This window comes from Molothrus aeneus, chromosome Z, assembly GCF_037042795.1.
Source record: "Molothrus aeneus isolate 106 chromosome Z, BPBGC_Maene_1.0, whole genome shotgun sequence".
Classification (NCBI taxonomy): domain Eukaryota; kingdom Metazoa; phylum Chordata; class Aves; order Passeriformes; family Icteridae; genus Molothrus; species Molothrus aeneus.
In genome coordinates, this window is record NC_089680.1 from 33,027,415 (window position 1) to 33,044,235 (window position 16,821).

The 16,821-nt window shown below is 41.4% G+C and overlaps 1 protein-coding gene across 1 annotated transcript in view; it reads right to left on the reverse strand.

Annotated features, from left to right (window-relative positions):
• Positions 1–8,323: 8,323 nt before the first annotated feature.
• Positions 8,324–16,821, reverse strand: part of SERINC5 (serine incorporator 5) — a 34,473-nt gene continuing 25,975 nt past the window's right edge. The window contains exons 8-12 of the mRNA XM_066569401.1: positions 14,874–15,000; positions 13,228–13,294; positions 10,092–10,131; positions 9,230–9,377; positions 8,324–8,961 (exon numbers count right to left, since the gene is read on the reverse strand). Coding sequence (XP_066425498.1) covers positions 8,814–8,961; positions 9,230–9,377; positions 10,092–10,131; positions 13,228–13,294; positions 14,874–15,000 — 530 coding nt within the window. The 3' untranslated portion in view covers positions 8,324–8,813. The remainder of the gene's footprint in view (positions 8,962–9,229; positions 9,378–10,091; positions 10,132–13,227; positions 13,295–14,873; positions 15,001–16,821) is intronic.

The window sequence follows — 16,821 nt, forward strand, 5'->3', positions numbered from 1 at the left end:
ATTGTCTTTCAAAATGGGGCTAGGAAGGGAGAGAGGACAAGCTCCAAGGACTGTTGAATAGATAGGATAATTACTTTAAAAATAACTATATACTTTTAAAACAACTGTAGGATAATGACTTTAAAAAGGACAGTTGGAAATGGCATTTCAGTCTGGAGGGAGGGGGAAGGAATATAGTGAGAGTTTTAAAATCAGAAGTAACCCTGGGAAAATGAACAGTCCTAGCTCTTTCCCAGCACTAGGATACAGGGGGAATGCTGAGTTAAATTATCAGGTGAGAGCACCAAACAACAAAAACACATTTCTTGTTCTCAGTACAATAAAAATACCCTTAAGGATATTACAAGCTTTCAGAGGCTTTGCCATGAGCTCCTTCAACATTGCCAAAGTTTCTGGAAGCAGGGTGGCCCTAGGAACTGTCCCATGAGGATCCCAGAGTCCCACTACAAAAAGCACAATGCCAAAGCATTAATTTGGTTCAGTGCTTCATGATGAAAGGTCCTCCAGCTTCAGTCCTCCTTTCCCCTTGGCATCACTAAACCCAACCACTCACCAGATGCCTGAGGACTGAAAGGGTCTTTACTCTGGAGCAACACAGAGGGCATTGTCAAATGATGCTCAATAGATGACAAAAAATGTGTTTTTCTAGCTGAGCATGGGCTGTAACGGCAGTATTGTTCATTTATGAAGGAGAACACACACTGTAAAACAAATTTACATCTTCCTTATAAAACATTTGCATTTCACCAAAAACAGCCCCTTCTCCAGGCAGAAATCTTCTCTGAATGGTGTGGGCACAGCCTGGGCAGAAGGCAGTCACTACGCTCACCCATGCCACCACTGCAGAACACAGGGGGCCTGCAGTGCTCACATTTTGCACAAGTGGTCTCCTCGCAGTGGAGGCAACAGGCCTGGCCCACCCTGAGGTGTCTGCAGCATGGGCAGCAGCTCCATCAGAAAACATGACTGCACTTGGCCTTCAAACCCTTGCCAGGCTCAAAGCTCTGCTCAGCCCCTGTCTTTTCCTGCTGCAAAGGCTGGCCCTTTGCCTTATCAGCTGGCTTACCACCATGGAGCTTGCCTGTTTCAGGGCTCTCTTCCAGTCCATGGGCACTGGAGGCTGGAAGGAGATACAGGCTCTGGCTCTCAAACTGTTGCTAAAGGTAACTGTGTGAAGCTGTGAGCCTCCAACCATCCCTGACAGAAAACCTTCGGGCTTGCAGTGCTGGCAGCCACAGATAAAAGTCACAAGTCAGACAGCCAGAACTTTCATTTCAGAAGGTGCTGTTGGGACCTTACAATGGGATGCTGGAGCTTACTGTTTCTGTTACATGGATACACCAAATGCTGGGCAGCCTATAAGCTCAAGAGTGAAGCCAGCTGTAGCAAACATTTGTCCCAAGATCACAGTCTGGGCTTGGGAAACCTTCTGCCTCTAACATTCTCATCAGAGATTGTGCAGTCCCTATTTAGAAGTGTTTAAACAAGCTTCTCTAGCACCACAACTCCTTTCTGGACTGTTGTGCAATGCAGACATATCTCCATGTGTGGTCTCTGGTAGGTGAAGATGCTGCAATCCCACATCTTTAAAATTGAACATGTAGCTCACTCTTGACCCCACCGCCTGCACAGCAGGGCTGCACTCAGCTGGAGCAGCAGCTGTAACTACTTTGGAGTTCAGAATCCTGCAGCTTCTGCACCAGGATCAACCCTCTCAACAAAGGTTAACTCTTTCCTGTGTGCTCCAAACACCATGGCAAATACATTTCAAGTGCTTCTGTTTCCTGAAGACCATCTGGCTGGAATCGTGTGGAAGGAACATCCTGCCAGGATGCTGGGTGAGGGCAGCAGTGGGCAGGCTGGCAGGAGGCTATGGAGCACAGGCACTTGACTGTGCCAGTCCTTGAAACCTGTCTCTGCCTTCCTCCTTGGCCCAAACACACACCCTCCCAGCTCCATGCACCAGAGCTCCAGAGATCTGCATCTCAAAAAGCTGCACAGTGCTTCAGTGATACAACAGCCTTGAAGATCTTTTGTTTGCATTGCAAAGGTATCTTACACATCTCAGGGAGCTGGATTGTACAGAACAGATGCCACAGACAGATCTGTGCAATCTGCCATCATCCAGTATCACACATCAGAGAAATACAGAAACAACATGGACATTGAAGGCCTCTAATATTCCACAGAGCAGCATGTTTTTGGTTAAACAACACTGAAATTTAGTGAAAATAAAAGATCAACCAATTTACTTTTACTGGCTCAGTAACTGCATAACTTTTTATTTAGATTATTTTATAAGTTTCTTCTAGAATGAACTGACTTTGAAAATTTAATGTATCACAACAATTCATTTCAAATGTAAGAAAAATTTTATTGGTCCATTAAACATTAAATCTAAAACAATACATTCACTCAGTATACAAAAGAAGTGTCCATAAAAACCATTAACATGCTAAAAAGGCAAAGCTGTTGACTATTTTACAAGCAAGATCTTACAATTCTGGAATCTTTACCAATCCTTAAAAGTCAAACTGTTACAGTTACTAAAGACCACAACACTTGCAAAAAAGTTAAATAAACTAGCAAAATTCCACTTCACTGGGCTACAGCTTAATAAAATAAAACCACACGTACACACCAAAAAGTTCCCTTGAGATATTAAGAACCTTGAAAAAGACTAATTAAAATCCCCTCACCATTAAGAAAATGTGTTTATATTTTGACAACTATTTTTCATCCAGTTTTTGAACATGGCATATATGAGACTGAACACCACGCATCAGTGGTGAACAAAAAGCAGACACTGAACCCATATGTTCCCAGTAAATCTTTTCCCAGCTTGTATATTACAAGTAGAATGATTTCATCTGGAAGTTAATTCTCCGCACTTTAAGTTTGCATGGATGTCCAAAGGACATCTAAGCACCTGGACTTGTATCGGCAAGATGAAAACTAAAGCTATGGTATGTCCAGTGATCCATTACTTCCCCTTAGTTTTGCAAAATTCTTGGCTTTGCACTTTCTTCTTGGCTTCATGCTGAGGCTTCTTTGGCAAAAGCATGGCTGCAGTGCTGCACCCTGCAGCTCTGGTGAGCAAAAGCCCTGGAAGCTTTGGGCTGCTGGAGTGGTTTCAAAACTGACGAATGTGGCTCTGAACAAGTCTGTGAAAATGTCTGTATGCTACACACTGGGAACTATCAGGGACTGGCAGGCAGTGGGGAAGCCAACGTGGCTTATATCTGATATAAATTCTAACTTTTTAAAAACAACATTATTGAACAGGTGAGGAAAGAATCAAATCCAGATTTGATAAAAACCCCTGAACAAATGGGATTTAAGGGCTACTTGAAACCTACAGAATTTCCTTGGGCATTAGAAAGCAGTCATCACGCCAGTCTCTCAAAGTTGCTGCTTCAAACTCTGTACAGCATGTCTACATCCCCATCCTAGGCACTTGGGCACTCTGCCATGAGGATGTAGAAAATGCAGAGAAACACCAGTTCCCAAGCTATGTATCCCCATTCTGAGTAAAAAAGCTAAAGCTTTCTAAGCACTTGACCCCTGGCATTCACTTGTACAGTCATGTGAAACACTGAATTTTAACTACTGTTTACAAAACTGAAAACACAAGTAAAATGTCAGGGTGCTCATTATGTGTTTCCCTCCCACAAGAACTCATAGGCCACTTCAGAAAACAAAGAAGCAGTTGTCACAGAGAAAAACTGATCCATGTAATAAACTATGATCCTTGACTCTGCTTCAATGCTGCAGGCTGTCCTGCTATGAAAAAGGAAAGGATCAGTAAGACTTGGCAAAGAGGTCTTTGCTAGTTTCTAGCACCAAAGACATCCCATTTGATAGGCAGCAGGTTGTCTGGGAATGAAGGAGGTTAACAGTGCCTTTAAAAAACATATCCAAGAAGAAAAAGTCAAGTAAAACAAGGAGATACAGCCTCCAAGTGAAAGACATTGCTTCTAAAGCCCAGAAGGAAAATGAGAGCAAAATTTTAGCTGTAGATAATCTCAACTCATCTAGCCACAAGGGTATGGTATTGTGGTATTTTGCTTCATCAACTTAGGAGAAAAGCCTAGTAGTTTATAAAATCTTTACAGTGCAGTTTAAAAACAGTCAATGGATTACTCTGTTGCTGATCTGTTCAGAGATGCCCATGGGATACTGTGGGCTGCTAGCCAAAGTTCAAGCAGCACTATCTTAAGTATCCAAATTTTACTCATGCCATCATTCAAAGCCAAAGAACTGTTAAAAACCAGCTTTTTCACAAGTGCAATGGTTGCTTCATTAACAGCAATGTTCTAGCCCAGAAATGGCTGCAGCAGTAGCTGACAAAGCTATTACACATGCATAATTTATAATCTCAAAGCACTTATAGACTTGTAAAAAGGTGCTAAAACACAAAATAAATAAATAAATAGACATGCAGTGTTTATGATTCTGTGAGGGGATAATCCCTCTCTCTGGACTACACATATAGAAGCAACACTGAATTCTGCATTTCAGAGGAAAGCAGCCCAACCCAGGCAGGATTTACCACATTAACTGGGCATGTAGAAGCTGTTTGAACCTCATGGAAATGCTGGAAGGAGAAAGCTGAGAGTATCACAAACATGCAATACCTTTAATGTGCGACTGCAGTGGAGCTCAGCTGCAAGGGCTGTCCGTACACTTTGATGAACTATGTGGCCAACAGCAAATGAGCATACCCATCTGCTTTCCGCACATGCCTAGTAAAGTTTTACCATCTCATTTGTGAGTCCAGTTACTTGGATTCAGACACTTGCTCTCCGAGTCTGTCCCACTTATTTTACCCCAAACAAGAACTGGTCATGACTGCGGCTCTTGGTTGCCTTCACAAAGAAAAGTAAAATTGTTCCAGTCTCAGATGATAGTGCAGCAGTGAAGTCCCATGTAGGCTTTATGATGGCAAATTTGACAAAGCAGAAAAAAGCCAATAAAATTGTTTCACCTTCCCAGCAGGACTTCTGTCAACACTGTCTGTTCATCAAAAGTCTATTAAAGATAGCATTAGTTCAAATTTAAATAGAGGAAATTTAGTACAGGACATGTTCTCTGGTCTTGCTGTCTTTGTAAGCTTTCTCACAGCCCAAATCCACTAGGAGCTGGAAGTGCTGCACTGCTTACGTCTGGGAACAAATTCAATGAACAAACATGGTACAAGGCAGGATAGACACTGTGCCGTGAACTGCCTCAGCAGACAGTTACCTGCACTTTCAGGTATGGGGAGAGAAAGTTAACTGTTTACAGCTTAAATGTAAAAAAATTATTTATTTACAAAAGCATCAGGCTACTTGTGAGTTTTCCCATTTAATTTTCCACTGCACAGTAACACCTGAAGCAGTCTTATCCCCAAAGGTTTGTCAAGCACAGATTGTTTGGTCTTCCATGTGCACTCCAGGTCTGATTGTGCCTTGTACACACTGGCGTGAGCTACAAGGCAGCACCACCCAGTCACAGGCTCAGTCCAGGTTTTCCAGTTCTAGTGCCACCTGAATTAATAGTTATCACAGCAGTAGGTATGAAGGCACTTCTTAACAACTTTTTTTTTTTTTAAGCCCATTTGCATTAACTGTTTGGAATCTATGGGCTGGGAATCTGATTCCTTGACCTGAGCCGAGGATTTTATTATGTAGTTGCACATGGAAGTTCACAGTACAGATTTTACAGCAAACATTAAGGCTGTAACATTTGCCTGGCCAGCAGGAAGCCTTGTGTTGATGAGGAACTAGAGTCTTTGCACACCCAAGTGCTACTAGTTACTGATTCCTTAGAAAGGCCTGAAGTCCAGAGCTGGATCTGGGGCACCATGGACACACAGGCCCTCAAAGTTATTTATTTTTGGGGGTTCCCCCCCAAGCATTTGCTCAAAGTAGGCAAAACTGTGTAAACAGGCACTGCCCTATTCCCACTCTGTGTACACCTGCAGATCTACACATTTAAGGTCAATAGTTAGTAGTAGGGAAGGATGAAGGAGCAGCTCAGTGAGGTGAGTGCTGTGTAAGAAGAATGGACCCATGCCTCACTGTGGACTTTCTTTTTACAGCCTTGCTTCTTCTGTGCTATTTCCCTAAACACCAGCATAAGGAGGTGCAGAAAGCCCTGATGCAAATACTAGATAAAATAAGTGTTTCCGTAAACAAGAGCATCCAAGGACCAAGATCAGTATTAAGATCATCCACAGTTGTGACTGGGATGCCCGAGAGCCAGACAACAGAAAGGTTTTGCAGCCTGTAACTTGGCATAATGTGTGCCTCCCTCCATAAAGCTCCTTTCCCTGATTGTTCTGTTACAAAAACCATGACTAATTTATTAAAAAAAAATTCCAAACAAAACCCCCAAACAAACAAACAAACAAGCAAAAAAACAAACCCCAACCAAGCTTGGTTTCTCATAGTACAACATCTGTGACACTAGAAGGCAAATCTTGCATGTCTCTTAGGATCAGGCAAGGCATGAGCCTGGACTATTTCAGTTGTAGCACACAACTACAGCACTGGATCAAACTGTTTGTCAGAATTGCTGCTGTGAGTTAGCTGGGACAACTATCAGTCATCACTGCACAGCCCACAAGCTCTCATTTTTAGAGATTGGACAAATAAATGCTTCTGGATTGAAAAAGCATTAATAAAGGCCTACTTCAGCTGCAGAAGTATCTGTGTAGCAAGACTCTAAATGCAGGCAGAAATGTTCTTGCTAGCAGTGCTCTTGGCAGGATCAGAACCTCCCCACAGAAGCAAAGGGAAAGAGGAAAACCTGCCTCCCTGTCCAGAGCTATTTGTTGCTCTTCTAACTCAGTGTCAAAGCCCAGCTTCAATTGCTATTTTTAATTCTTGGTGCAAATAAGAACACCAAGGCAGTCACTGCTGGACAGGCTCCTCCTTCCCTCAGATCTCAGGACATGTATTTTGAGGCTCTAATCACTGGGATAGGTGGCATAAGTAGACAGGACTGCAGGCCTGAAGATTTTGTTTCAGGTAAGAGTGCACAGGGTGGGGAAGATCACATCCCTAGAAGCTCCAAACATGACAGAAGCCCTGGGATACCATAACAACAAGGCAGCTAAAAATGGCAATGAAAACAAGACGAGAATCAAGAACCAATATGTTAAGATTACTCACCAGGTGGGCATTAGCCATTAATTATTACAACAGAACAACTAAGGCATGCAAATCTTTCGGCCAACCCATTGGCATCCAGGTTGTGCTTTTCTTTGACTTGCAGAAAGCAGTGGATGAAGATTTAAGGCTCAATCATATTTTTTTTAAAAAGGAGAGCTGCTAATTGGTTGATATTTTACACTGTACATGTGTGTGAATATTCATGTTGGGTGAGAGAAGACAAAAACCACCAGGACTAGCTCAAGTCATAAATTCATCCCACCAGAATGCAGATAAATATGGGGGTTCAACCTTTTTCAGCATTCAAGGCATTTGAGCTGTTGTTTTACCACCAAATCATCTGCTTAAATTAATTTAAAAAAAGGTGACAAGGTAGTGTTTAATATTGTCAAGTCATTTGTGTTAAGGCAGCTGCTTGTTGCATTTGTGTCTTCTGGTTTTGCTTTTCTGACTGCTTACTCCAGTGTTTGGAATAGAAGATCTACAAGAGTATTTCTGTCTCCATTAATACATTGGCTGGCTCCCATACCAACAGCAAAAGCAGTACCAACAGAGGAGTATAAAAATATAGCAGTTAGAAGAAATACTTTCCAACAAACACACAAGCAGAAAAGATGATGACACACTATAGTCCTTTTCTGACCATCAATGCATCTAAAATATTATAAAACTAGTCATGGAAACATAACTGAAGACTTGGGAGACCTTTAGAGACAAGTTGGAAACAGCAGGGCAGAGAAGTAAATGAGCACCCCACTTTTAAATTTAACAGCAACAGGCAGTGCTCCCTAACTATCATTTTCTCAACAGCAAACAATGTAAATAAAGAATGTACCTTATCTTACATCCCCATGCAGTACACTCAACTTTTGAGTGACCTGGCAAAGCAAAATTGGACAAAATTCAGTCTGAGAATTTGTGTGTAGAACTCCCCTTCAGTTATTAATTGGGCTAAATCTGAATTGCATCGAAGTGCCTTTAAAGTAATAATAGAATAAATACTTTACTATCATTGGTACATTCCTTTCTCAATCTAGGTATAAAATAACTTAATATATTTAATACTTAGATAAACAACTTTTAGTAGATGCTTTGGCAGTCAAATTTTATATATTCTCTTATTTCTACAGAAGTTTTTAGATATGGTTTTGGAAAAAAAATTATCTGGATACTACTTACAAGAATTATATGCTGTACAAAACAGCAGTCCAAATCATCACTGCAAACTGTAAAAGAAACAGTTAATGAAAGAGTATAAAAAGGAATTAATGCATATTTGCTGGAAGATACCAAACATTCCTGGGAAGTAAGAAGATACCATCTGCACCATGAGTATTTCTTTTCTTGTCAATGAAGCCAGAGAAAGATTGCCAGTTATTTGAAGAGTACTTCACTTATTCCAGTTTATGCAATAACTGTGTATTCTACACACCACACATAAGCATTGTAAAGTTTCAAAACAGATTTGTTCCCTTAGGCAATGCTTGTTCATGATAATAAAAAATGGTAAAAAAAGTCTTCAATCATTTGTTTAGTCTGACTAAAAAGGTAATAACTGTTACATTATGATAAGTGGGTAATTGGTGTTTCCTCATTCCAAAAAAAAAGAGAAAAAAAAACCAAAAAGAGAAAAACTTTAAATGACCTTTAGACTGTTCACACTGAGAACTCTCTGGTTGGGCAACAGAGTGGAGCAATAAGAGTCCATAAGTACAGACAGACACAAACCCAACAGGAGACCATCTTAATCCAGAAGATAGACCAGGTTCCAGTGAAGAATTTTTCAATCTGAGCACTTTCATAACTGTTAAGGGAAAAAAAATACATAATGACACAAAAGACTTTAACTAGTTAAACCATGGATGAAGCAAGGGAGAGCAGCCCTTTATAGAGCAAGATCTTGCTCAAGAATTCCCAAGAAAGACTTGTAATGTCTCTTCAAACTTCTACCACAAGGATTGGAAACACCCACACACCCACACAGCAGAACTTCCCCTTCACATATTCCCTCTCAGCACAGAGAGATGTTAATTTGTTGGCATTAAAGAAACACATTAAAGAAATACACTTACTGGAACCAATGAGTTACTGTCATCATCACATAGAGAGAAGCCAGGAAGAAAACAAAGTGGAAGTAGGCATAACTGTACACTGTGCCCTTCTTCTCATCATAAACCACAGTCTGGCCTCCCCTTTTCTCAACATGCTCTTCAGCATCAGCTGTAAGAGACAGGAACAAGAAAGTTTTGCAAATTTAATGAGAACTGAAAACAGCAGCTGGCTTCACAGAGAACACAGCAAAACATCAACAGTGTGATTTGGGAAAGTGTGACTGACATAGAGTAACACTTGAACATTTTCTCATCCACAGGGCATGGGCCTAGACCCTGAGTGAAAAACTGGACTAAAACTGAAATTCTGCCTTGTAACAGCTTCCTGGTTTACTGAGTAGATTTTGACCATTGAGAGCAGTTAAATTGCTCTACCTGTGCAATATTTTTCTGGCAAGTCCAAGCTGATAAACCTGATTGTACCAGGTCTGCAAATAGGACACTCCCTTCCTATCTCACTCCTCAACTGCAGTCCCTGCAGAGCTGCTGAGCCAGAAGTCCAGCAGCCAGTTACACTCACAGGCATGCCAAAAACAGAGATTACTCTTTGTATGTTGCAGGAATGAAAAGTACTTTAAAGAATTATTAACTAGCCTAGTAGTCCGAGTATTTTTGAAATGGTGTTGTGACATCTCTTGCTTCTTTCTCTCTGTAGCCTAACTTGGAGCACTTCATCTGCTTCAGTTTGCATTCAGTACTCTATTGAATGAGGGTACGAGCAGCTCTTCATCCACAGCTGTGTCCTTACTGTGTCCTTACTCTCTTTGTGGCTTTGGTCCACAAGCCACAAATATGGTAAATTGTGCAGAGAAAACATAATTACCGTCTCCGTCAGGTACACAGCAAAAGCAGCAACGAGCTACCTGTGGAACAGACAACAGGAAGGGGGTAAGAACCTGTGCTACAGCAAAGCAGAACAGCTAGGGAAGGAAGGTCTGTTGTGTCTAAACTACAGACACTAATTTAGAAAAGTCTGGTTTGTATTTCCAGCCGGGACAAAACTTAAATTAGGATTTGCTCAGTAGCTCAGAACAGCAATTGCCAAGCAATTCCAAAGAAAAACCTGCTCAGTAAATTTGAAGAAACAAGCCAGTCTTTAAAAATTACTCTACCCATTTTACATAGCTCTAGGTCCAACACAGATTCAAATAATTATGACAAAATGGTGGAACAGCTACAATAAAGCACATTCATATTTAGAGGACTTATCTATTTAGATGTGTATACAAGTGCTTTTTAGGACATTTCTGTACTAAGATGAAAGTATAATGAACTTTTAAAGTTCATTATACATAAGTTGGAAATTACAACTTATTATTCACACAGTGTGAAATGTACCTACTTCTCTTTGCAAGATTTTGCTGAAATAGAGCCAGAATGAGCACAAGAAGAATTAATAAAAGCAGAAACCTGGTTCTACTATTTTATTTAAATGAAGATCTCCTTTTTTTTTTTAACCTGATGGAGAAAGAAAAGCTGAAATTTACACTGTGTTGAATGGTAATGTAAATGGAGAAAAGGCACTGACCATGAAATAAACAAATATAAGAGTATTTCCTGCACCAGACTATGGTAAAAGTCAGCACTTCCTGTAGTGCATTACAAGTATTATTTGTACTCACAGTATCCTTCTTTGGGATTTCTTTTGCTTGTGGTCTGATTAAGACAATGAACCCTGTTAGGAAAATTCACTTTCCTATTACATTAATCAGTCTTTATACTATGAAAGTGTATTAACCTTGTTTACTTGTATTAGTTCACAGCATACTGTACAATGTAATGAGGCACTGGAATTTTACTGGAGACTTTGGTATTGTTCATGCTTAAGTAAAACAAACTAAAGGACTGCCCAGCCCTGGAAATAAGGACATTGCTTCTTGGAAACTTAGAGCTGTCCATGAAGGATAAAACATGGCCCTGGACAGCCAAGGTAAGGCCAGCATCCTAGGGCCTCTGAAACACCTTTGAAACCATAGCACCATCACAGATAAGTAGTTGTCTCAAGACTGACTTAAAGGATGTCTGGATCAACAGACGAGCAGCAAGACTGCTGCAGAAATATAGCTGCTTTGCAAAGTTTTATCAGGATTAGTAATCATGCTGTGGGTGCCAGTGATTAGTCAAATCATGCTGCCCCTGAATGCCTGAAGGGTAGAAGACCCTTGTATAAAACCACATTGAATAAATATTTATGCTTTGCACTTCTAAACTTTATGTTTTAGTTTACTCCCTGTTGCAGGGACTGGTTGTGTGCTTTCCCAGACAACAGGTTTTTAAAGTAAAATATCCAGCAGAAACATCAAGTGGGAGGTTCACTGCGAGGTTTGCTCCACATATCCCTGATTACCTGTACTCAGTGGGTTCACAAACTCAGGAAAAGCCAAAAAGTTTATTCTTTCTCAAAAGACTGCCTGAGACTTTATGTAAACTCCTTATTCTCTACCTCTTTCTACTCTTGTTGTGCCAGGTCTCACCTGCAGTGCCAGCCTGCCTTATGCTGGGGCTGTACTCACATTCTGAAGCAAGCACGGGGGTTCCCTTCAACATTTTAGCCAGTTGTAATGTAGTCCTGGTATAGACTGGAATTAGCAATGCTGGCACACCCACTCTAACCCCTAACACAGCTGCCTCCAGCAGAGTTGACAAACCCTCTCTGGGCTGGAGGCAATCAGAGTGCAGCTGTTTGCTCTTCAGCAGTCCTTTCTTTGTATTTACATTTAGTGGCTCTTCTACACTATTTAAAACCCAAAAATCCAGAACTAATCCAGTGGGCAAGTACTCTGGCTGACGAGATGGACCTTCCCAGTGAGGGGCCACATCCCAAATCCGTGCCACAGGTCCCAGCCTTCCCACTGCTACTCAACAGGGCACAGAGCCACACCTCTGGCAGAGCCTCCTACAGCTGGCAGAGGAGGTGCAGGGGCACAAAGGGTGGCTGTTTTCTCTGCAGTGCTCCCTGTCCTGTCCCTCAGCACGGGGTGGGAAGGCAGAGGCCCTGCCAGGACCCGCCTAAGGCAGGCCATGCCAGGTCTGTGCTCCATGCCCAGTGGGCAGCGAGGGCTGGGCTGGCACTGGAGCCCTGTCCAGCCACAGCATCCTGCCACAGGGCAGTGCCCCAGCACCCTGGCACTCCCACACTGGAATGCCTCGTGATTCCCCATGCCCAGCTACTGCAAACACCAAAGGCCTCAGCAGATACCTCTGCGTTTTTGAACTCTCACACTCTGATTAAAGACTTGTGAAATAGAAGCTAAAACTGCAGATGCAAGTAACACCAGTGCAGAGAGAGCTAGGGGTGGAGACTTATCTTCCAAACACACACATATATTTGAAGAGCATCACTAGCAAGCCTAAGCAAGGGGAAACTGTTACTTAGCAAAACCCCACTGATTTCCCAGAGTTTTCTCAGTGTACCCAGGACAAGGAAGTCAAAGTAACAGGTAGGTAGAACAAAGAAACTTGTAGAGCTGAAACAGGGACAAGAAATACAATCAGAGATTAAATTATAGGCAAAAAGAAAGGAACTACCTATATATGGAAATAAAAATAAGAGATAAGAACTTGGGATCTTAGTTGCTATGAGAACAAAGGCAAACAGGACTGAAAACGTTCAAGAACTCCTCCACTTTTTCTTCTGGTAGCTTTCCAGCACACTTTTCCCTTAAATGAGAGGACATGAGCTCATGTTGAACACAAGACGTACAGGAAGTCTGCAGGATGCTGAATAAACTTCAAGAGTAGAAAATAGTTTCAGTGCATAAAGGCACCTCCATGACCAACGAGACCTACAGAAAGGCCAATGTGGATAAATGTTTTGATGAGTCCATACCCAGAGGCACATAGCATACATGCTACCAAGAACAGCTTCTCTTTTCAGATTACAGGCCACAAAAACAACAGCAATAAAAGCAAGGGGAAAAGTCTACACAAAAAGCCTGTGTGAAGAAGCAAGAACTCACTTCAGTTTCAGCTGTTGCATATATTCCTCTCAGTGCCTCTGAGCTTGCACGTGTTGTTGAGGTCAAACTAGGAGGAAAGAAGACAGTGTCAAAGCCCTGGGCATAACTATAGCCCCAACAGGGGAACTCTTCAACATCACAGCAAACATAAATAGTCAACTCCCATGTCTCAGCCAAGCATTTGCCTGGATGCTATCATCAAGCACTAAGTGTGTGAGAAGTTTGTCCTGCACTAGGTAGAAACCAACCTAGCAGATGGCCACTGGCCAGCTCAGACTGAATCATGAACTTAAAAGTAGGTCACTCCAGAAAGGTGATGAATTCACCATCTGACAGCAGCAAAATCTAAGTGCTCCAGTTTGCAAGCCAGAACAGATCTCCCCTGCTGTGCACAACCAGTGCATTTATACTCAGTTCACAGCCATCACTTTGGCTCAACATTTCTGTAAAGGCTTTGCCAGCAAACTCAGAGGTCTCTGGCAGTCAATTTTCAAAAGTAAATTACCAGCCACTGTTGTCAGTGTACCAGTTCCTAGAAATTACTTTCTTGCATGACTGCTGTTATCTGTGGGGGAATCCTTTCTAATTTCTTCTGATAGAAAACACTTCCTCCCCTGTCCTGCTCTTTTAGGATGTGAAGTGCAAACTTCCTGTTACCCACAGGAAGGCCTTGGTGTACACACTGAGCCTTGGCAAGCAATGTTTCAAAACACCCCCCTTGAAGGTATTCTTACCTCCCCAGCTACATGGTACAGTTCAGTGGCAGGCTACATTAATATTGTCTGTGTGCTAAAACACCTCCCTGATGCACTGTAAGTGCCCTTCTAATGTGAACTAGATCCATGATATCCATATTTATCTATTTTGTATCAGAACAAAATGGAACACGTGTATTTGATAAAGAGAAGAATAAGTCTCTTGTTTTCACTTCACAAAAATATGAAGGGGTTTCTGAATGTGAATTTTGAAGTGGACTGATTCAGTAGCAGAACCTGCTCAAAAATCTGCAGCAGACAGGCGGTGCTGTCTCCTGGCAGGCTGCACAGCCAAAATAAACGACACACCACCTTTCAATCACCAGCAACTCCCTGTCCCAGAGCATAACTTAATTTATTGAACTGAGCTGCAATAATATAAGATGAGCATCAAAGGTGAGCAGCACAGGGGTTTTTTAGAGCAGATCAATGGCAAATCCTGATGGCAATACTGTGGTCATCATTTTTTCAAAGGACGCCTTAAACCCTCCCAACAGTTTATTTGTTTTAAAGACCTTCAAGGACAGTCATAGCCTCTGTCAGGAGGCTACGAAAATTTCAGATAGATTTTCCAGGTGAATGTAACTGTATAGAGTTTTAGAGTTTAACAATGAGATTACTTGGGATCACAGACAGGTGGAATTTCTTTGCCTCTAGATAAATTGCCCTATTTGATTTTAATGAAATATATTTATTTCAAAAGTTGTATTATCTTGTTGAAGATTTTTAGCTAAAACACCTAAAATTCTGAAGCTGAGGAAAATACAACCCTTCTAGCTCAACTTTATTCCACACTTCTCTGTGACTTTTCATGAGGCATGCTATAAGCCTTCACTCTTTGGACCACAACATTGAATTTACAGAAAGGTAACTGCAAACTCCCAGACTTACCAAGAATATAAAATGCAGCCAAACAGAATCGTAGTACCCAAGCCAGTAACCAGGTTTTCATCTCTGTGCAGGCCTTGACTGAATTCAGGTACACAGATTGTGATATTCCGGTTGTTTTCGTCCAGGACTTCACAAACAAACAAAATAAAACTAGTTTGCAGAGCTCATTTCATTCCATTTTAAAGCAGTCTTCAGACTGAAGGCTTTAACTGAATTTTTATTATCTGACAGTAGGTAGATAAACTTCAGCTGTTTCTGTCTAGTTCTTAGAAAGATCACGAAGGAAAAATGGGTAAATCTGGCCTAGCAGACTCTGTGTTTCAGACAAAACAAAAAATGCAGCTTAGTAGGGTACTAAAATTTCCTGTCTGACCAGAACAGACAAACAAGGGAAAAAACAACTGTTTTGTGACCTAAGAAATAGGAAGTTGGAAGTCTGCCAACACTTCACCCAAGGCTACAAAACTATATAAGACCAAGACAGTACAGACCTCAGACCAAAAATCTCTTTGACAGCAAGGGTGCCTTGAGGACAACTATGAAATCCATACACAGTAAAAAAAGGTGGTTGGTAGTTGCCCTGTTCTCAGTCAAATCAATGTTAGGTAAGTTCATGGCAAACCTGAGTAACAGGGCTGGGACCCCACAGTAAGTACCAGCCCCTCACACATTCTCTGGCACATGCCACTGTGAAAGCTGATAAGCAAACCTGGAGTCCTTATCACACAGACAGGCAAAGAAAGAGCACCTCTGAGAGCAGATGACAACTGTGAAAATTCTCAGGCATGGGAAGACAAGGAGGTCTGAGAGTGTGCTTGATGCATACTCTAACAAATGCAATAACCACACTTGCAATATATACAAGAAGAATTAGAACATTCACTTAACTGCTGAAGACTTTGTCTGTGGCAAGTTACATGAAGCAACACAAGGCATATGATTTAATTCCACAAATTACTTTCTTCACCTTCTTCTTTTTACACTGTGGACAGACTTTTGATGTCTTCTAAATTAGACTTTATATTAATTCAAAACACAGCTAAAGTTCCCTAAGTAAATTTTACACCTAAATACTGTCTGGTTTACTTCCTAACTCTAGAATACTCTCACGTGCATATCTGTACCTACACAAGTATGACAGACTTTTTCCCCCACCTCTCCCCTTTCTTCTTGAGAGGTCTCTGTATAAACTTTTCCTTCCTGTCATTGGACTTATTTTCCTCTAGCTATTGTTGTTTCAGCTATTGAACACTTAAAAGTTGGGCAATAATAAAGAATGAGTGTACTAACTCAAACCAGAAAAATCTTCTCTAAGTGAAAATAATGCTTCCAATGCTAACATAGGAATCTGACATTTATTTGGGTAAAGGACAGTTTGAATTGAGCTGTAATGTCTTGCTATATGGTTTTGCTGTGTCAAGAACTTCAAACTCTAGTGAGTTCCATACTCCTGAACTGCAATACTAGTGGCTGAAAGGCAAGGGGAGTTCAAGAGCTCTGCTGAAGAACAGCATCATCTCAGCTGCAACATAACTCTGAGACACAACTCCAAGTCCTTTCTTTGAATACTTCCTCTCAAAACTAAACACAAGTGGTACTCAAGTTTTTGCTTCATTAGGAGTCCAGGCCTACCCAGCAGACTAATTCTAGGAGGAAAAAGTGTCATATTAATATCCACTTTGATGGCCAGCACATGCTAACTGGACCTTGTAAACTTTTGGAGCTGATCACCCAGCTTCTTCCAGAGGAATCCAAGAGCCACTTGTTCCAACCCTCTCCTATCATGTGACCTAACACATTATGTGTTTTGTCATATTCAGTATTAAGACAACGTGTACTTGTCACAGGAGGAATAGACTACAAGACTTTGGGAAATTTGTTCACAGGAAATGGTCCAACAGATGCAACTCACCCAAGGTAAGTAAAGTGCCCCTAGACCAAAGTATTC